Consider the following 19,968-nt stretch of genomic DNA (forward strand, 5'->3'; position numbering starts at 1 on the left):
TGAACTCAATTGCTTGAACTTCTCTCATCCCTCCAATAAATAATCTCCGACACCATGATCGAGTCGCTCATTAGCGTCGCGTTCTATCTCTCTACGGCGCTTACTATCGGCATTCTCTTGCTGCCTTCGCGGCATGAGTCCAGGCCTGTCACTAGCCAAAATGCGACAAACGAACCCAAGACCACTGTCCAAATTCTCGTGTTAGGGGATATAGGCCGGAGTCCGCGCATGCAGTACCATGCCCTCAGTGTTGCCAGAAATGGTGGACAGGTGGACATAATCGGATACCACGGTGGGCTACATAATGCGCCCTTATTCTTCTCAATGTTCCACACTAATAAATAAATTACTATAGAATCCGACGTGCATCACGAGATCTCCTCCCATCCGAGAATATCCATTGTCCCCCTGCCTCCGCATCCATCCTGCCTTCAGACAAGCAACAAGCTCCTCTTCCTATTGTTCGGTCCGCTGAAAGTTCTTTTCCAAATCGTCTGCTTGTTCTGGATCTTGGCATATCGTACAAAACCAGCCAAATGGCTTCTCGTTCAGGTTGGTTATTACACATCTTGTCCCCGATGCATGGTACCAGCGAAGCAGCGCTAAGTCGAACCTTTGCCCGTCGCAGAATCCGCCCTCTATTCCCACGCTAGCGATCGCATCCCTCGTCTGCTTCTTGCGTCACACGCAGCTCCTTATCGATTGGCATAACTTTGGTTACACCATCTTGGCACTCAAACTCGGAGACTCCCACCCGTTGGTCAGACTTTCCAAATTATATGAGAAGATCTTCTGCCAATATGCGACGGCGCACTTGTGCGTAACCAATGCCATGGCATCGGTGCTGAAAAACGAGTTTGCCCTGAAGGCGCCCATTCTCCCTCTGCATGACCGACCAGCCGATCATTTCCAGCCCATTCTAGACGATCGCGTACGCCAGGACTTCCTGCGCTCGTTGTCGGAGACGGAATCTGTCCGGCCGATGATTGGATCTGATAATATTCGAGTTCTGGTCAGTTCGACCTCTTGGACAGCGGACGAGGACTTCTCGCTTCTCATAGAAGCTTTGTGTCGGTATTCAGACTTGGCTGAGACGTCAAACCCGGAACTACCCTCGGTTCTGGCCATCATAACGGGGAAAGGGCCCCAGCGCGAGATGTATCTGAGACAAATTGCCGATCTGCAGAAGAACGGTAAACTTCAAAAGGCCACCATTCGTACCGCGTGGCTCAGCATGGAAGACTACGCCCGATTGTTGGCATCCGCTTCGCTGGGTGTCAGTCTGCACACCAGCAGTAGTGGAGTTGATTTGCCCATGAAAGTCGTCGACATGTTTGGGGCCGGTCTGCCCGTCGTTGGCTGGAATCGCTTCGAGGCGTGGCCGGAGCTGGTCACTGAAGGTCGTAATGGACGAGGCTTTGGAAGCTCCGACGAACTTGTGGAACACCTTGTTGAACTCTTTGGAAACCAGGAAGCACTAGAAAAGCTTCGTGCTGGGGCGCGAGAAGAAAGTTCCCGACGTTGGGATGACGAGTGGAACCCTGTGGCCGGAAAACTGCTAGGCGTAGTATAATTGGATAGCAAGTGACGACCATGTTTCCTGTACAATAACATCTTAGAATATCTTTGAACCACAGGCATGAATTCAGACAAAATTCACCTGGAGCATGCCATCAGGCACGGTATTTGCCATTGCAGTAGACACACGTGTCGAAGGCATCGAAGAGCGTTCGGCAGGTATGTGATACGTCAGATTCAGAGGGCTCTATACTGTCCTCATCCAGATATTCCTTCCCACACGAGGAGCAGACTTTGGAAGATCCGGGGTCCTGAATGGCCAATGACGTCAGGCTACAGCGAACTATTATGGGAAGAGTTAGCATTATGTCCTCTTGCAACGCCTTGAGTGCAGCATCGAACATACCAAAGACGTGGCCTGCGGCACATTGGGCTTCCTCGGTTGAATACCATGCGATCCCAGCGCTGCAGATCTCGCACCGTTCAAACATCTGGCCACCAGGTCCATCAAGCATCTTGACAGGCTTGGGGGCGATCGTCGTCCTAGAAGCCGTACACTTGGAAAGCTCATCGTTCAGGTCTACACCCGTGATAGTTGCCAGCCTTACCAAGACTTTGTGAGCTTGGGACAGTAGAGCCTCGTTCTTTGAATCGATGATTGTGCAGCAGGCCGTTGCGTAAAGTATACTCAAAGACAGCGGTTGTCGGTTCTCGTTATTGTCTTCGAAGTGTAGGATGTATCCCAAAGCAGCCTCTCGCTGCTGGCGAAGATACTCGGGAGAATTGTCCGACACCGACCGAGATTCGAGTCCGTCAGATTGAGAACCATCGGTCGTCGACATTATAATTGTTAACCTTTCCTCTGCTGCCGTGCGATACTCTATCATATCCCCAGGGTGTACGGTAATACCAGCTGCGATCATTCCCTTGCAAGAAGCCATACCCCAAGCCCGGGCAACAGCCAGGCCTCCAAGATCGCGGTCAAAGTCATACCTCTCACGCACGTCGTCGAGCTGATCTTTCCATGGGACAGCAAAAATCGGGTATTCATCGTCGCCATCCCGAAAGGGTACTGCTGCCGTAAATCCTCCGGCAGTTGCTAGATAGAGCACAGGAGCCTGGGAATCGGTGTCCATCGCAACAATCATTGCTTTGGATGTTAGCTAGCGAAGGGGCGGATGGTGCGCACTGCTTACCGGATATTGGCTCTGAGTGCCTAGGAGGTTCCGTTTCGCTATCATTTTCCGGGCTTTCGTAGAATAACAGTTCTTGCAGTCGCACTTGGCCAGAGCTTGGATTAATGCCTTTATGGGGCTCTTTAGACGCCTTTATCAATATGAGCCCTGCCAGGGTACCCGCAGCCAAACAGACAGTATGAGAGTCGTCCTACGCAGGTCAGTGCCTGCCCAGCTGTAGCGCTTCTGAAACATACCGTATTCATCCATTCCAATGGCCCTGTAAAGTGATATTTATTCAAGCCTTCGTAGAACTTTGGGGTAATGTCTTTGGAAATAGCCTTGATTTGGGATTGCGGCTGTGAGCCTGTGTTGGGGGTTGGGGACAGAACCTTCACATCCAGATGAACCACCTTAAGAGCAGTCCCATGAGTGACAGCGAGAAAGCCACTCGCGGATTCCTTTGCATGAAACCATGGGCCCCACGACATGGACAGAATCTTGATTTTGGATCTCAAAATTTCGGAAAAAATAGATGATGGTTGCAGCTTTGGATAATGCTCATCTGTATCCTGAAAAGAGTTTACTGACAAAACGCCGGCTTCATATGGCGGACCGAGACCTGTTGGTGGTCTGTGGATTCTCAGCACAACAACATCATTGTCATCGTTTGCGACTGAGAGCAGGTGAAATCCCCAGCGACTCTCGGCAGGTAGGACAGAGTAAGGTGTGATATGCCTTTCGGCTGTCAGTTTAAGCGGCGGTGACCACGCGAAAGCACGAATACTGGATTTCCGCAATAGCATGCCATCCTCTTGGACAGTAGAATTGAAATGGGTCTTTAAAGCGCCATTTAATATGCCAACCCGAGTCCACTTCCCTTGAGAACCGACAGGTTCATACAACGACAACAGTAGGTTAGAAGTCAGAACCGCGAGAACACAACGTCGATATTTGGCCAACCCTGGAGGGGACCAGGCCAATGCCACTACATTGCTGAGAGACTGTTCGGCCCCGAGAGAGAAATTATCCCGATTCTGGGGGTAGATCGTAGGCCACTCATTGTTCGTGAAAACATTGACACGGAAGCGAACTGAATGCCAATTATTTATGGGAGATTGGCTTGTGTCATGACCCAACCGTTCAGCTGCATTTTTGGGAGTCTAGTCCATATAAGCATGAGCTTGGATGGCAGGGATGCTAACACTGACTAAGATTTGGACGTGGTCTCCAGCGGCGATCGCGAGCTCCCCATCTTCCGACCACGAGAGACAGTCATAGCAAGAAGGGAAAAGCGGCAATTCTAAGGGACCTGACATTTCTTCACAAAGTTGAATACCCCCTTTTCTTCATGGCAGTTTTCACAAAACACAGTCCCTAAAGTCGTGTTATGTATGGATATGGGAACTCCGCGATGAGCTAGCTAGCTAGTCAACTGCATCAGTTGGAGAACGGAAGAGCTCAGCTCTTCTATGGAGATGCTCGTTTAGGTTAGTCCCCCGTTTTGGGCCGTGGAACGTGCCGTGCAGTCACATGATGCAAGTTGTAACTTACCTAATCTAGTGGCGCCCCGAGACCTTTCCCGGATAGGCTAAGACTCAGCAGTGGGCTTCTGCAGGCCCAACAACGGCGGGCGGCGAGTGAGAGTTACTAACAGCTAACAGTACAAAGTACTTAGTCGGATTCCTGACTAACGGCGCTCAGGAGGAGGCACGGCCCAACTCGCCGGTCTTTGGATCAACGCTCATCCTCCCGAGGTGGCTATCATCCTCTCTTGGATTCCACCACCCACTCTCGTCACACCTCAACTTCTCTTTCTTCCGCCTTCACCTGGGACTTTCGTGCCCCCTTCCCCTCCCCCATCATTTAGTCACTGCGCACTTGACCTTGCGGATCACTGCCAAACCTATCTAGCTCTCGTTGTTCCTTTCTACCATCTCAATAGCTCCCTCCCGAGACATCGCCAGTACCCCGCCGCAATGTCGACCTCTGCCCGCCGTCGTCTTATGCGCGACTTCAAGGTGCGTACCTTCACGAGCATGATTCTGAGCTTGATTTTTATCCTATCTTTCGATCCTTTCTTTCATCACTTTTTACTTTCCCATCCTTTTCGACCTCCCGTCTGGTTCATATACTTGAAGGACACTTAAAATGTCCCGTCATTGGTTACAGTCAATGATTGCAAGAGCTAACTTGACATTCTTCTACGCAGCGTATGCAAACTGACCCCCCTGCTGGAGTTTCTGCATCCCCCGTGGCAGACAATGTCATGACCTGGTAAGCTGATCTAGTCACACATAATGACGCTCTTTTCAGTCTCTAATCTTGGTTGCGTTTAGGAACGCCGTCATCATCGGCCCTGCCGATACTCCCTTTGAAGATGGCACTTTCCGCCTTGTCATGCACTTTGAGGAGCAGTACCCAAACAAGCCTCCGGGCGTCAAGTTCATCAGTCAGATGTTCCACCCGAACGTCTACGGTACGGGCGAGCTCTGCCTGGACATCTTGCAGAACCGTTGGAGCCCAACCTATGACGTGGCAGCCATCCTGACCAGTATTCAGAGGTACGAACCCTCGTAGTCAAGGTGAAGCTGAAGATGAAACACAAAACATGCTAACGAGTGTTTTACTTGCGTGTAGTTTGTTGAACGATCCCAACACATCATCTCCGGCGAATGTAGAAGCGTCAAACCTTTACAAAGACAACCGAAAGGAGTACATCAAGCGCGTGCGCGAGACTGTCGAGAAGAGCTGGGAAGACTAGGATAGTATCAGTGTAGAGATGCTGCGGGTTATTGTTATGGGTTTTGGGTCGCTTTGGGGCACATGGTTATGATGAAGCAGACTTGTCGGTCTTCGGTGCGACGGAAGCTAACGGCAAGCTGCTGTGATCCGTTTCATGCGTTTGTGGGGGGACTCCTACCTTTTGGCATGATGGGAGTCCTACACCATTTGATGACGTGCACAGCGTGGGGTTTTGGCGCCTGGTACATTTAATATTTCATTCGGTATTGTGGATAGCTGCATCATATTTTCAGTGTGTTTTTGCATAATGCATTAACTCTGTCGGGCTCTTGTTTTACCTTCGCTGCATGTCACATAACTCTTATCTCCTCACTGCGTTGGCTTTTTCTTGTCCCAGGCCAGTTAGTTTTCAACCCGAGCCCCTCATATGAGCCCTTCCCGTGATCCGACCCGTAAGGCAGGTACAGCACTTAAATGACTACTACATGCAACATTCCTCATGTTTGGCGGGGATGGACATGCGGCACTGGTGAGGATGGTTAGGCGGGTGCCAAGAACACTCTAAAACGGAGGGGGGGGGAAGAGCCAGATGCCTGCCTACTTTGCACCGGAACCACTTCCCAGAGTTCCCATAACAATGCTGCATACCTAACCTCACACTCACCACCACCACACACATACACTTGTTTTGCTTCCCCCCCACCTTAGGCAGGGAAGACCCGTCCAAGACCACGTCACAACCCACTATCGTTGTCGATTCATGGGTGCTGGGGCCCTTTTTTACTTATTGCCCGATCTCTCTGGATTCTTGGGGCTTGCCGATAGCGCATTTATTGCACACGTTCGTTTCGGTCTAGTGCACGTGGACCCCTGACCCAAACAACACCGCCCACCGACCCTGGCCCTCCAAAGCAGACTTGCCTCATTGTTGATCTGAACGAAGTTACCCCCTCACTCAATCCCCTCCTCTCGGGGCTTTCTTTCCTTCTTGTTCTCTTTCGTCTTCATCGGTTTTTTTTCCCTCTGTTCGGGTCAGACTGAACATGGCGTGAGTATCTCGTTGCTTCACCGCTTGACCGTGGGAGCGGTTAGGACTGATTTGTTTCGCTTGACAGGTCATCTGGCCCCAACGGCTCGAACAACACCATTAAGGGTGCGCATCAACTCCCCGCCGCGTCGTATACTTTTTTGAGTTTGGTGATGATCCAAGACTGACGGTTCGCACACAGTGGTTGCGAGGTTCCGACCGCAAAACAAGGTTGAGTTGTCCTCTGGAGGAGAGCCGATTGTTGAATTCGAAAATGAGCAATCATGTTACGTTAATGTGAGCTTTTCTCTTCACGGGCGGGGTTATGGCATAGGAGGCAGGTTCGCCTAGTGAGCTAACTCAGTCCAGGCCCGTGATGGCTCTGGAGCCTTCACCTTCGACCGCGTATTTCCTATGGACTCGAAACAAACAGATATCTTCGACTTCTCGATTCGGCCCACCGTTGACGATATTCTGAATGGTTATAATGGAACGGTCTTCGCTTACGGTCAGACGGGTGCGGGAAAGTCTTATACCATGATGGGTTCGGATATCGACGATGATATGGGCAAGGGTATCATTCCCCGCATTGTCGAGCAGATCTTCGCCAGCATCCTCACGAGCCCCAGCAACATCGAGTACACCGTCCGCGTGAGTTACATGGAAATCTACATGGAACGAATTCGAGATCTGCTGGTGCCGCACAACGATAACCTTCCCGTTCACGAGGAGAAATCGAGAGGTGTCTATGTCAAGGGTCTGCTGGAGGTGTACGTCTCAAGTGTCCAGGAGGTGTATGAAGTCATGCGACGTGGTGGTACAGCAAGAGCGGTTGCGGCGACAAACATGAACCAGGAATCCTCTCGGTCCCACTCTATCTTCGTCATCACTGTTACACAGAAGAACCTGGAAACCGGCTCCGCGAAGAGCGGACAGCTGTTCTTGGTCGATCTGGCAGGTAGTGAAAAGGTTGGAAAGACGGGCGCTAGTGGTCAGACGCTGGAAGAAGCGAAGAAGATCAACAAGAGTTTGAGTGCTCTTGGTATGGTCATTAACGCGCTGACGGACGGCAAATCCACGCATATCCCATACCGTGACTCCAAGCTCACTCGTATCCTGCAAGAAAGTTTGGGAGGTAACTCGAGAACGACCTTGATTATCAACTGCTCTCCCAGCAGCTACAACGATGCGGAAACCATCTCCACCCTGCGTTTCGGTGTGCGCGCCAAGGCAATTAAGAACAAGGCGAAGGTCAACGCCGAATTGAGCCCTTCGGAACTGAAGGCGCTTCTGCGCAAGGCCCAAAGTCAGATGACGAATTTCGAAACATACATTTCACAACTCGAGTCTGAAGTACACGTGTGGCGCAGTGGCGAGGCTGTTCCCAAGGATCGTTGGACCCCCGCCAGAGGGGATGCTGTGAGCGCCGCGAAGGCCGAGGCTCGTGCGCCACGGCCCGGCACGCCCTCCCGTTTCCAGGACACGCCTCGATCCGAGACTCCTCGTCCTGAGTCCAGGCTTGGCGACCGCTCTAGTACACCTAGCCTTGTTCTCGAGAAGGACGAGAGAGAGGAGTTCCTTAGACGTGAGAATGAGCTCCAGGACCAGATCGCGGAGAAGGAGTCGCACATTGCGAACGTCGAAAGAGGTCTCCGTGAGGCACGGGAGGAGCTGAGGAGCATGAAGGAGAACTCCGCCCGCTCAGGCAAAGACAACGATAAGTTGACTACCGAGGTTAATGAGCTTCGTATGCAATTGGAGAAGGTGTCCTACGAAAGCAAGGAGGCCGCCATCACTATGGACAGCCTCCGCGAGGCTAACTCCGAGTTGACCACCGAGTTGGACGATGTTAAGCAGCAGCTTCTCGACGTTCGGATGAAGGCCAAGGAGACCAGCGCTGCACTGGACGAGAAGGAGAAGAAGAAGGCCGAAAAGATGGCGAAGATGATGGCCGGGTTCGACTTGGGCGGTGACGTGTTCTCCGATAACGAACGCAAGCTTCAGGACTTGATCCAGCGGGTCGATTCCTTGCACAAGGTCAGCGAAGCCGGCGAGACGATCGCGCCTGACGACCTTATGGAGCTGCGGGCGAGTCTCCTGGAGACCCAAGGGTTCATCCGTCAAGCCGAGCTCACGATGAACGACCGGGGAGATTTCAATGAGCTGCAGGACAGCCGTAGAGCGGAAGTTGAGCAGAAGCTGGCGAATCTCGAGCGGGACTATGAGAACCTTCTGGAGCGGAACCTGGGCGAGGGCGATGTGGAGGAGATCCGGGAGCGGTTGGAGAAGGTGTACGTGACCCGAAAAGAGGCCGAAATGCAGGCAGTCACGGACCTTAGGAACGAGATTGCACGCAAGGATGATGAGCTGGATAAGCTGCGGCTGTCCCTTGCAGACTCTCAATCCCGGGTCTCGACCAACGGCGCCGCCGGCAAGAACCTGCAGCAGCAGATTGCCGACTTCGATGCCATGAAGAAGTCGCTCATGCGCGACCTCCAGAACCGCTGTGAGCGCGTTGTGGAGCTTGAGATCTCGCTGGACGATGCTCGGGAGCAGTATAACAACGTTCTCCGCTCGTCGAACAACCGGGCTCAGCAGAAGAAGATGGCGTTCCTGGAACGCAACTTGGAACAGCTGACTCATGTACAGCGGCAACTGGTAGAACAGAACAGCAGCCTGAAGAAGGAGGTTGCTATTGCGGAGAGGAAGCTCATTGCCCGGAACGAGCGGATTGCGAGCTTGGAGAGCCTGCTCCAGGAGAGCCAGGAGAAACTCACCCAAGCGAATCACCGGTACGACCCTCTCCACTCCTTTGATGAAACCACGAAAGCGGGTTGCTGACTAGATGATGATACAGATTTGAAGCCCAACTCACTGCGGTCAAAGAGCGACTCGAAGCTGCGAAGCAGGGCTCTACGAGGGGTCTTCCAAGTATGGATGGCAGCGGCGGTTTCAGTTTTGGCGGCTCGAGAATCGCAAAGCCGCTCCGAGGCGGCGGCGGAGGGAACGAGAGCAGTGCTCCAGTTGCAGGAGTCCAGTCGCAGGAGACTGGGAAGCGTACCAGCTGGTTTTTCGATCGACGATGATCCACGATTTCTCTTTTGCTGTCTCTTTTACCCATTCTCCGAAAATATTTGAAGCCCTGTTGACATATCGATATCCTCGCGTACGGTCATTGACATGACGTTGGATGAACGCGTTCTATATTTTATTTCATGATTGTTTCTTTATTTTTTATCCCTTCTTTCCTCCCCTCGTTTTGAGATCTGGCACATTCGGAGTCCCCAGCCTATGTCACGAGAGGCCTATGGTTCTCACCGATACCCTTGTACATGACAGATAGAAGTGTTCACGGCCGCAGTAGTTGATTGCGACAGTGGGTGGATGATAGAAATGACACGTTAGATTATGGAATGGTGTTCCGTAGCTACATTCTCATCTAGTGCTATGTTATCTGGTTCAAGTTCGCACTTTGCTGGTTCCGTGCTTGCAGACCAGATCCCAACTTTCCACGTGATGACATGCATGATAGAGATGATCCCTTCCAAGATATTTTTCACCGCCACAAAATCTTATAGGCATTCCATGCCCGTCTGACTACCTACTGTGGTATGTGAGTAATAAGCTTGTGCTAGTGTTCTGGGCCTGGGCCATAGAGCAGTGAAGTTAAGAGTTCATCTCTTCGAACGGACTGGAGGTCCCCTGTCAGGTGATATCGCCATCGCTTGTTTCCCCTACTGTCGCTCCTCCATTCCTCCAGCTAAGCTCTACAATGGAGTCATGTCAAAGCCATCCAAAGCTTATCCCCTTGCCCGTCCATGTGCATGTCGGTTCGCTTACAGGAATGTCACCAACATGTCTCCCTCGCTACAGGATTCAGCAGCCCAATGGGCCTGTACGTATGCGCCGCTCATGGGGAATGTACTTAGACAAGAGTGACCACCTGCTCACACACTGACAGGTTTCTCTTCACCCTTTTGAGGGTCCGCATTCCTCTTACACGGGATTCAATGCTTCGCCTTTCTATCGGGCCCTGGACTGGCGGTCTTTATTGGTCGATACACCCCACACCCGGCGAGATCTGAGAGATCGATCGCGCATCCTGACAACACATACATCAGATCCACGCACGAGTTGCATTGCGGCTGGCTGAAGGTCTCTTTAAGAAGTATTAAAGGAGACCCTTGCAATAGATGCGACACTTCCACACCAAGACCGCTACGCTGTAATTATCTCCACGCCAGTACCTTTGGAAACAGCCATTTCAGCCACATAGTGCTTCACGAAGGCCAGCAGATTTACGACGCCGTATATTCTGAGCACAATCCAGAACCATGACTATCAGCGCCAAAGCAACGGCAACCGAGGATCGCTCCTCGAAGCCACTTATTATCATTGCCTGCGCAACAATAACGGGGCACACTCTCCCATTACTGCCTCACGCCAACGAGCTGACCAAACAAGGCTTCGATGTCTCCTTCATTGGTGGTCCAGAGTTCGAAACCCTCATTCGCAAAACTGGCGCCACCTTCTATCCAATAGAACATTTATACTCCCAGGAGAGCCTAGACTACCTGGAATCAATTCCTGATCGCAGCGCCCGCATTATCTGGGGCCTAAAGAGATTTTTCATCGACTTGACCGCATCCAGAATGAAGTCACTACAAACCGTCCTGGAAACTCTCCGCGAAAAGCACCCAAATCGCGAGGTCGTTCTCATCCAGGAGCTCGGCTACATGGGAACCTGGCCATACCTTCTTGGTGCACCTCCACCCAAAGGTTACAAGCAATTTCCCAAGACCCTCACATTCACCACCACACCGTTGCTTGTCACAAGTGTCGATACAGCACCGTTCGGGAGCGGTTTAGCTCCCGACTCCAGCGATGACGGCCGAGCCCGCAACGCTGCGTTGTACGCCGCCGAGAAAGTTATCCGCGATGAGCTAGTTGACCATAGCAACAGCGTGTATGCATCGCTTGGAGCAACCATGAAAGTAGACCAGTGGTTATTCGACCTGTGGAGCACCCATACCATCCTCCTGCAGCCCTGTTCCCCAAGCTTGGAGTACCCGCGCAGCGACCTTTCACCGAAAGTCCGGTTCATTGGCGGCACACCATGCAGGAAAACCGACCTATCCACACCCCTGCCTGAATGGTGGGGTGAGTTGGAGACGAACAGGCACGCAGCGAACCCGAAGAAAGTCGTCTTCGTTACGCAGGGTACTGTCAAAACTTATTATAAGAACTTACTCATTCCCACCATACAAGCATTTGCCGACCGACCAGATGTCATGGTCATCGGTGTGCTGGGAGTGAAAGGCGCAGTATTGGACGAGGATCACAAGATACCCGACAACGCCAAAGTCATCGATTACCTCTCATACGATGCGGTGCTTCCGTACGTTGATGTCTTCGTGACAAACGGCGGGTATGGCAGCTTTATGCATGGCGTGATGAACGGGGTGCCCATGGTGTTAGCCGGGACAGTTCGTAAGTACTCTCTCAACTTAGGAGACACCTAATCACTGACAATAAATAGAAGACAAAGGCGAAGTATGCATGCGCGGAGAATGGGCCGGAGTTGGAATCAATCTACGGACTGATACACCCAGCCCAGAGACCATTCGAAAGAATGTAGAACGGATATTGAGCGACCCTAAATACAAGGCTCGTTCAGTGGTGATCCAGCGGGAGAACGAGGAACTGGATAGTGTTAGTTCACTACGACGGTATATCCTCGAAGACGAGTAATCACATTCAAAGTTCAAAACAAGAAAAAAAATTATCGAAAAGCAAGCATTTATACTTATATCCCAATATTATGGTTAATGCACATGCCAAGAGTTACCCTTAATCAAATAAGTAAGCACCAATCGCCACCCACCAACGAAAACAAAGGGCAAGATGGCCGAGTTGGTCCAAGGCGTCAGGTTTAGGTCACCTAAATAAATCAGCTTGTTTATTAAAGCTTCCTGATCATCTTTCGATGGCGTGGGTTCGAATCCCACTCTTGTCAATTTATTTACTTCCTCTTCTCTTCTTTTTCTTTTTTGTAGTTTCTAATCACCTGCTGTTGCATTTAGTGTTTGTTGATTTGGTTGGAGGTTCTATGTTGGTATGTCGATGAATGATGGAGAGAACTGCTTCGGGGTTTTGGTTGTATGCGGTGAGTTATTAAGTATTACTTAGTGTCGTTTGGTGAGGAAGGTGTGTACTTCTGGGCTGATTGGTAGTATATTTTATAATGTATATAGGCGAGGCCACGGGCACTATATAGTCGTTAACTTGGTAGGTACACTAATTTTTTACTTCTTGAGGTAAGTATATAGTACCAACAACGATAGGACCATCAATCGCCGGTAACATAAATAGCAATGCGCGTCCTTTCCTAGATTCCTTGAGTGTAGTTTGAATTCTATTCCATGGAAAATGGAGCTGACATTTCTATTCTATGTACACCATATTCTACACATAAACAAGCAGAGCGGAGAGGGGTATCATCTACTACATATCGTACAAAAACAGCGCCTATACCTTCACTCACGACTTACTCTCTTTGACTGTAATCATAATTTCACTCAAATACGGATCCTCAGCCAGCTCCTTGGCCGTCTTCCGGTTCTCAGGCAACCATTGCAGAATATTCCTAGCGAAGGCCAGAAACTCGTCTTTTTCTGTGCCCTTGAGACAGGTTACTGTGTCTTCGAGAGTCTGGCTTTCTGGGATGAGGTGTTTGTGTAGGAAATCACCTATATGCCGTGGTGGTGTGTTTTGTGAGCATAGTATCTATACTGGATCATGAATAGTAGGTAGGGTTGGTATACACTCACCATTATCATCAAAGAACGGCCCACCGAACCACTCTGCGGGCGAGTTACAAAGTTTTCCGTCTGGATTCCGTAATCCAATACCGAATGTTCGGTTGAGTCCTTCTTTCTCCTGGGCTATCAATTCCTGAGGTGGCGGGCCCAGAAAGGCTATCATCTGCGCGAGATGAGCGGTCGGGGTGCCTCTTAGGTTTGAGTCGCGGGCGTTGGAGAAGAGTATTTTGTCTTCGATCAGTTCCCACATCTATATCAAACACATTGTTAGTATGTAGCAGTTTGGTTAGTGAGGTGGGTGGGATACCATTACTCCTAGGTTCCATATGTCGGCGCTGTATGACCAGCCCGCGCCGAGGAGTACCTCGGGTGCGCGGTAGCAATCCGGTTGAATTGGCCAGGTGTTTGTGACGTTGTCGAGTTGGAATTGAGCGGATCCAAAGTCAGACAGAATTGGAAGGAAGTCAAGGGATTTGGGGCGGCCGAAGTTGTTGTGGCAGAGGTAAATGGTATAGTCGCCGATTGTCTTTTGGGACATAGGTTTTGATGGTTGGGACTGGGCAAAGCTGTGTAGGACTGAAGGGTCTTCGATGGTTGTGAGGATGTTGGCCGCTTTTATATCTATGTGCTTGTAAATCATGAGGAGGCTGCTGGATATCCAGTGGGGTTTATGATGGTACTAGCCGGTGTGGATGATCTTGCATTCGGAGTGCAAGTAGTCGAGTCCTATTAGGAGGAACTTCATGTAGGCTTTGAAGATGTCAAGAGGAAATGTGTCGTTGATGAACCGGCCTTGTAGAAGGGTCAAGGGCTCTCGCAGTGGCTCGTAGGCCAGACAGATGTGTGTCCCATTGGGGCTTTTCTCTTCGAAAGAATCAATGAAGGTTCTCTGAAAAGAGTGGCCTAGATGTTTGGGATTGGCGTCGCGGATGCACTGTTCCATATTGAGTTCATGGCTTTCGTGGCCTTCTGCGTAGTTGCAGGTACCGATTTTCAATGTCAGGTAGCGTTCTGGTAGCCATTTCCATCTAGTACGGACCGGGCATTAGCGCTGTGGAGATAAGATGGGGTTGGCGGCATAGTACTGTTGGAGATCGCGGACAAGCCAGACAGTGGAGCTCGTTCCCCAGCCAAGCTTTGTCAGAGCTTCATATCGATCATTGAAAATGTATCCAGGTTTAACGGGGAAATAGGCACTGGGCTTGAAGCCTGGAACCTTCTCCTCTTCGATCTTGGGTTCGGGAGGAAGCTCCAGGCCAGTGCCATGGAACGAAGTGCGGGACTTGCGCCCCAATGCTGACCATGCACGAAGTGATTGGGCGAGTCGCTTAGCCATGTTCTACTTACTTAGCGTAATGGAAGTAGATCGCGAGGGGAGTTGCATGATGGAGTGAGAAAGCTGAAAGGAGAAGGAGCTGTCACCGCGCATCCCTGCATGGCTTATATAAGCCTGTCATACAATGGATTCAGTCTGACTCCCTCTTTTTCCCGCTCTCTTCGTTCAACTTGATGACGATGACACGGATGAATTTTGGACAGGCTTACCGGAGTCTCAGCTTTTTTTGTCTGGGCTGACATGCTAATAGCGACGGGGCGTGCCTTAGTGCTTACTAGATGTCTAAATGCGAGCACTAACACCTGCTAGCGGAGCTTCATTCATCCATAAGGCTGCGGGGTGCTCAAAAATATAAAGCGCAGTCATGTCTCCAGGCTGCCAATTCTCTTCTTTCATCAGTATCTCATCAGTTGTAGACAATTATCACCGAACGCTAATAACAGCACATACTCAATGGCATCTTCTTTCCAATCCCCGTTCCCTTTTCCTGGAGTCAAGCACGGCCAGCGCATCCTCACATCCGTAATCGAAGCCAGAGCCGAATCAAACAACACCCCAGCATGGGTTTCCGTTCCGATCGATGATCAGGACCTGTCACAGGGATTTCGCGACATTAGCTTCAAGGAGCTGAACAACGCGGCCAACCATGCAGCCCACTGGTTGAAGCAGAACCTGCCTCCGACGTCCGAGCCATTCCAGTGTTTTGCCTATGCTGGACCGAAGGATCTTCGATACCAGATTCTGGCAGTGGCGGCGGCGAAGGTGCAGAAGGTGGTACGTACGACCCTCAGACACTTGAAGGAATTCATTCTGAGCATATAATAGATGGTCCTTCCCTCGCCGCTAGTCACAGCCGAAGCGCAGCTGCACATTCTTGAGAAGAAAGGATGCACAGTCTACTTAAGACCGTCATCAATGGAAGCGCCTGTTGCAGAGATCCTAAAAGCAGCTCCACATGTCCAGACAATTACCGTGCCAGACATTGAAGCCTTCATGCAAGAGGCAGAAGCAGAACCAGTCAACTACAGCAAGACATTCGAGGAAGGCAAAGCTGATCCATGGCTAGTATTCCACACATCAGGCACAACAGGTGAACCCCTCCCCTCTTCCCACTCACAATCAATACAATATACTTACACCCCCAGGAAACCCCAAACCCGTAACCTACACGCACGAAATGATGGCCGGAGCAGACATTGTCGCCTCACTCCCAGACATCGGCGAGACCCAAATCCACCACTACGCCCAGCGCCGCTGCTACACCCCACTCCCATCCCTCCACGTACGCCCTTCCCCTCTCCATACCCCCATCCACCCCAATCCCTAACTCACCCCCGAACCACAGTTCGTAGGCATGGCCCTCTCCCTCTCGATGACAACCTTCATCCACATGACCGCCGTAATCGGGCCCCCCACCCCACCGACCCCCTCCACCATAATCTCCCTCCTCAAGCACGGCAACATCACCACCGCAATGTTCCCACCCTCCCTAATCGACGCCCTAACCCTCACCCCAGAGGGCCTCTCCGCCCTCCACTCCCTCCACTACATCCACTACGCCGGCGCCCCCTTATCCCGCAAAACCGCCTCCCTCCTACTCCCCCACGTCCCCATAATCCCCGGAGTCGGCAGCACCGAATCCGGCGGGTACTTCACGGAACTGCACCCCCACCAGAGCGACGCATGGGACTACCTAACCTTCAACAAGCAGCACACAGGCGTAGTATTCGAGCCTCGCGGTCACGACTCAACCACTGAATCCCAACTGCACGAACTGGTCTTCGTCCGCGACGCTACCTGCGCCCTCCAACCCATCTTCAAACTGTACCCGGACCTCACGCGCTTCGAAACGAAGGATCTATGGCAAGAGCACCCGATTCATAAGGGATTATGGAAGATTATTGGGAGAATCGATGACTACGTGTACCTGTCGCACGGGGACGGGGTTAATGCTGCGCTGTTGGAGCAGGAGATTGTGGCGCATCCGGGGGTCAAGAATGCGTTGATTGGGGGACATGGAAGGGATAGACCGGTGTTGGTGGTTGAGGCTGTGGAGGGGGTGGATGTAGAGGATGAGAGGGAGAGGAGGGAGTTTGTAGAGTCGTTGAGGCCGTATATTGAGAGGGTTAATGGACGGTGTCATGAGAGTGTAAGGTTGGGAATGGAGAGGGTGGTTGTAGCGAGCAGGGAGAAGCCGTTTGTGTTGACGGGGAAGGGAAGTGTGGCGCGGTGGAGGACGTTGGAGTTGTATGAGGGGGAGATTGGAGAGGTTTGTGCGTAGGGTTGATTAGTATATAGTAGATTGGTAGTAGTGGGGGTGGATGTTTGAGAGAGGTATATTGAATGTACTGTCATGGATAGGCGGATATGTTCTCCGCTGATATAGATCTAACAAGTAAATATAGATTGCAGCTGTGCGGGAATTGATATTCCTAGTATTTCGATTATATACACCCAACTCCTGAAAATCTGGCCAATGCAACCAATCATTCGTTTGTTACAGTAGACCAAACCGTTACTTTTTCGCATATACACATCAATCCAATCCAATCCAGCAGAATCATGTCCCATCTTCGCCAAACAAATCAATGGGTATCTAGAGATCCGTCAACCAAGCCATCCCAAAACTCAAGACAAGCACGCCAAGACAATTCACAACTCCAAACGCGCTATACATGAACTAATTTTCAAATCAATCAACAATACGCACCCGCACGCCGTCCATTCCCATCGACGATGTCAACTGATCCATCCAGTCCGTCGTCGGACCCTGCTTATAGTCCGGGGTGATCAATGACTCCACAACGAGCTGGGGATGTCCCGGTGAGCTAGACGGGGTCTGCGGGGAGCTGTACTCCGACGCCGGACTGACCACACTTTCCGGAGATGGCGGGTTGGATGGTAGACGAGCTTCTTTCTGTAGGGTTTCACGCTGGCTCGGGTCCAGCATGATGACGAGGTAATTCAGGATGGTGAGTCCGGCGTGTACGCCCCGCGTGACATGCGCCGAATAGCCCTCAAAGAAGAATTGCGGCAGTGGTCCGATGAACCCGCGCGGCTGACTGTGGCCGGCACGGAGCATGGAGATGGACACGCCAAACTCGGTGTGGATACCGCGCAGGGTAGCGCGGGTAGCTTGTACGCTTTGCAGCAAGGGGGGTTCGAGCTTGGCCCGTTTGGTTAAGGGCAGGGAGAGTAGATCGCGGACGCGTTTGACGTAACCGGGGATCTTTATAATCTCGCGCAGACCCCGGTCGACGACGTCCGTATACAATGACGAATCGGGAAGCTTGGCGTTGTCGTCGGAGATCTGCTCGTTGAGGGATTGCCATTCGGGCTCCTCGAGAAAGCAGGCTTCGCCCTCAATGAGGGCAGCGGAGACAAGGATCGGTCGGTAGACGATGTACATGGCACGACCGAAACCATAGAGATGGGCCTTGGGGCCGCGAAGTTTCAGTAGTGCGCGGATACCGTGGGCGTGGTGGATCCACGCCTCTGGGCCGGTGCAGTGGTGTTTCTCGAACACGGCGAGAACGATTGCGGTGGAGAGGGCTTCGTCGGATTTGGCAGTCGACTCGTCGGCAAGAAGGCCGGCGAGACCGCCGAGAGAGCGGGTGTAAAAAGAGCGCGCGACTTCATTGAATTCAGGGATATCGTAGAGGGAGGCGGTATAAGACAAGGTGCAGGCACGGATGGCCCAGTCGAAGCATGAGTTCATGGCGCCACGTCGACGGTCGACATATTCGACCCAATTGACGGGCACGCGAGTTTCGGTGCATTTGAAGAAGCAAGGGAAGGCAGTGAGAACGTAATTAGTGAAGATCTGGGTTTGTTGTGCGGAGACTGCAGTGACGGTCAAAGACGGCGAGACGGATTCGTCCATTGACAGCGGCAGCGGGGCGAATCGCACGTCGCGCCCGCGGGCCGAACCTGGAGAAGGCGGGTCCCTCTCGCGGGGCGGGCGGGGGACAAGTTGCGACGACGCGGTAGAGGTGGAAGTAGAAGAGGTAGTGGAAGTAGTCGGTGAGATTGAAGTGCGATAACGTTGTTGGAGTGCAGGTACTTCGTTGCGAAATTTGAAGGTTCGGGTCTGACTTAGACAGGGCACATTGCGCGTTTTGCAGTGGTTACAGGGAGATTTGCCGTCACACTAAATGAGAGCCAATGCTGACGGTTAGAACCTGACCTCACACACACAGGGGCGGACACCCGGAGAATTAAATGCAGCAACAGCAGAAGCCTGGTGGATACCGAGTGGTCCAGAAAGGAATGTCGGCAGTTGACATCTGGGCAGGATTAGGGGGCAAAGCATGCAGCAACAGACAAAGAAGCAGCAGCCAACATCTGTGCAACACAGGGTTCAGGGGTCGAGCACAAGAAGAGGAATGGCGACTAGTAGACGCCAGGACGGGCGGCCCGATGCTTGGGGGAGGACAGCAAACAATGAAATGAAGCCAACGACCAACACGGAACCATCAGTGATTCGATTATGATTCGTATCACTCACACACGCACCTGAAGATGGGCGTCAGCGCAGGCCCGACAACCGCGTGGCACTCGGACCATGCTGAAGATAGATCAACAGCCCCAGCCAGACCGGTGCGATCTGGCAGCCAAGGCATGGAGAAGATGTGAGGCAAGGACGCAGGGGGGTGCGCGCGGGGGGAGGGAAGTGAGGGAGATCGAGCGACGTGAGAACAAAAGGGGGGGAAGAAAGGAGACAAAGTGAAGGGAGAAAAGAGAGAGGATGATTTGAATACGAGTGAGAGTAATGTGAGAATGAGAGGGGAGTGGATAAGCGAGGGGTTGTGTGGAAGGGAGAGGGAGAGAGAGAGATGGGAGAAAGGAATGGGGAAAAGGCAATGTTTGGGAGGAGGAGGAGGAGGAGAAGGGAAAGGATGGCGATGAATGAATGGATGGGATGGATGGATGGATGGGATGGATGGATGGTGGATTTGGAGGTGGAGCACGCATCGGCAGGGCTGGGCGAAAGAGTCTGGACTCAATTGGTTGCGAGGAAATTCATGGACCAGAGGGACGGCCTTCAACTCTCTCCAGGATTATTCCCAAGAAACTCCAGGATTGACGGATGGCCTCGAGTTTGTCCGGGTGATTCCAACTGATTGGCCCGCTGCCTGTCCGGATCGACACCGGGAGGCGATCCATCATCTCATCCTCTTTTCTTTCTCACTTGACTGCTACTTGTCCCAAGGAGGATCATTATACTGGTGTTACTCAACAGCTACTACTGCTGCTACTACGACTCACAACCTGCAAAATATCCATCCATCCATCCATCCATTACAGAGAAGAAGAAGAAGAAGATTCTCCAATTCTCCCCCACAC

At 51.8% G+C, this 19,968-nt stretch overlaps 8 protein-coding genes and 1 non-coding gene across 9 annotated transcripts; 6 read left to right on the forward strand and 3 right to left on the reverse strand.

Moving 5' to 3' along the window:
• Nucleotides 1-54: 54 nt before the first annotated feature.
• Nucleotides 55-1,573, forward strand: AtWU_08199 (chitobiosyldiphosphodolichol beta-1,4 mannosyltransferase; the record flags this gene model as incomplete). Its single annotated transcript, XM_035503307.1, has 3 exons — nucleotides 55-292; nucleotides 356-552; nucleotides 629-1,573. 3 exons carry the CDS (start codon nucleotides 55-57, stop codon nucleotides 1,571-1,573), a joined length of 1,380 nt encoding a protein of 459 aa, XP_035359200.1.
• Nucleotides 1,574-1,673: 100 nt separating this feature from the next.
• AtWU_08200 (uncharacterized protein) lies at nucleotides 1,674-4,012 on the reverse strand (the record flags this gene model as incomplete). The annotated part of the gene is made up of 5 exons (XM_035503308.1): nucleotides 1,674-1,861; nucleotides 1,925-2,668; nucleotides 2,715-2,904; nucleotides 2,951-3,856; nucleotides 3,905-4,012. The coding sequence occupies 5 exons, from the start codon at nucleotides 4,010-4,012 to the stop codon at nucleotides 1,674-1,676; spliced, it is 2,136 nt and encodes a 711-aa protein (XP_035359201.1).
• Nucleotides 4,013-4,672: 660 nt separating this feature from the next.
• On the forward strand, nucleotides 4,673-5,457 carry ubc2 (E2 ubiquitin-conjugating protein RAD6; the record flags this gene model as incomplete). The annotated part of the gene is made up of 4 exons (XM_035503309.1): nucleotides 4,673-4,714; nucleotides 4,906-4,970; nucleotides 5,033-5,257; nucleotides 5,334-5,457. 4 exons carry the CDS (start codon nucleotides 4,673-4,675, stop codon nucleotides 5,455-5,457), a joined length of 456 nt encoding a protein of 151 aa, XP_035359202.1.
• A 1,024-nt stretch (nucleotides 5,458-6,481) lies between these two features.
• On the forward strand, nucleotides 6,482-9,551 carry AtWU_08202 (putative kinesin family protein (KinA); the record flags this gene model as incomplete). Its single annotated transcript, XM_035503310.1, has 5 exons — nucleotides 6,482-6,486; nucleotides 6,554-6,591; nucleotides 6,668-6,762; nucleotides 6,835-9,257; nucleotides 9,323-9,551. 5 exons carry the CDS (start codon nucleotides 6,482-6,484, stop codon nucleotides 9,549-9,551), a joined length of 2,790 nt encoding a protein of 929 aa, XP_035359203.1.
• Nucleotides 9,552-10,799: 1,248 nt separating this feature from the next.
• On the forward strand, nucleotides 10,800-12,216 carry AtWU_08203 (MGT family glycosyltransferase; the record flags this gene model as incomplete). Its single annotated transcript, XM_035503311.1, has 2 exons — nucleotides 10,800-11,955; nucleotides 12,005-12,216. The coding sequence occupies 2 exons, from the start codon at nucleotides 10,800-10,802 to the stop codon at nucleotides 12,214-12,216; spliced, it is 1,368 nt and encodes a 455-aa protein (XP_035359204.1).
• Nucleotides 12,217-12,363: 147 nt separating this feature from the next.
• On the forward strand, nucleotides 12,364-12,481 carry AtWU_t214. The gene is made up of 2 exons: nucleotides 12,364-12,402; nucleotides 12,436-12,481. It is a non-coding gene; the product is annotated as a tRNA-Leu (tRNA).
• Nucleotides 12,482-13,005: 524 nt separating this feature from the next.
• Nucleotides 13,006-14,622, reverse strand: AtWU_08204 (kinase domain-containing protein; the record flags this gene model as incomplete). The annotated part of the gene is made up of 5 exons (XM_035503312.1): nucleotides 13,006-13,214; nucleotides 13,296-13,536; nucleotides 13,594-13,907; nucleotides 13,971-14,314; nucleotides 14,372-14,622. 5 exons carry the CDS (start codon nucleotides 14,620-14,622, stop codon nucleotides 13,006-13,008), a joined length of 1,359 nt encoding a protein of 452 aa, XP_035359205.1.
• Nucleotides 14,623-15,075: 453 nt separating this feature from the next.
• On the forward strand, nucleotides 15,076-16,903 carry AtWU_08205 (putative AMP-binding enzyme; the record flags this gene model as incomplete). Its single annotated transcript, XM_035503313.1, has 4 exons — nucleotides 15,076-15,396; nucleotides 15,448-15,712; nucleotides 15,768-15,904; nucleotides 15,968-16,903. The coding sequence occupies 4 exons, from the start codon at nucleotides 15,076-15,078 to the stop codon at nucleotides 16,901-16,903; spliced, it is 1,659 nt and encodes a 552-aa protein (XP_035359206.1).
• A 411-nt stretch (nucleotides 16,904-17,314) lies between these two features.
• On the reverse strand, nucleotides 17,315-19,188 carry AtWU_08206 (uncharacterized protein; the record flags this gene model as incomplete). Its single annotated transcript, XM_035503314.1, has 2 exons — nucleotides 17,315-18,772; nucleotides 19,138-19,188. 2 exons carry the CDS (start codon nucleotides 19,186-19,188, stop codon nucleotides 17,315-17,317), a joined length of 1,509 nt encoding a protein of 502 aa, XP_035359207.1.
• Nucleotides 19,189-19,968: the final 780 nt, after the last annotated feature.

This window comes from Aspergillus tubingensis, assembly GCF_013340325.1.
Source record: "Aspergillus tubingensis WU-2223L DNA, scaffold_9, whole genome shotgun sequence".
Classification (NCBI taxonomy): Eukaryota; Fungi; Ascomycota; class Eurotiomycetes; order Eurotiales; family Aspergillaceae; genus Aspergillus; species Aspergillus tubingensis.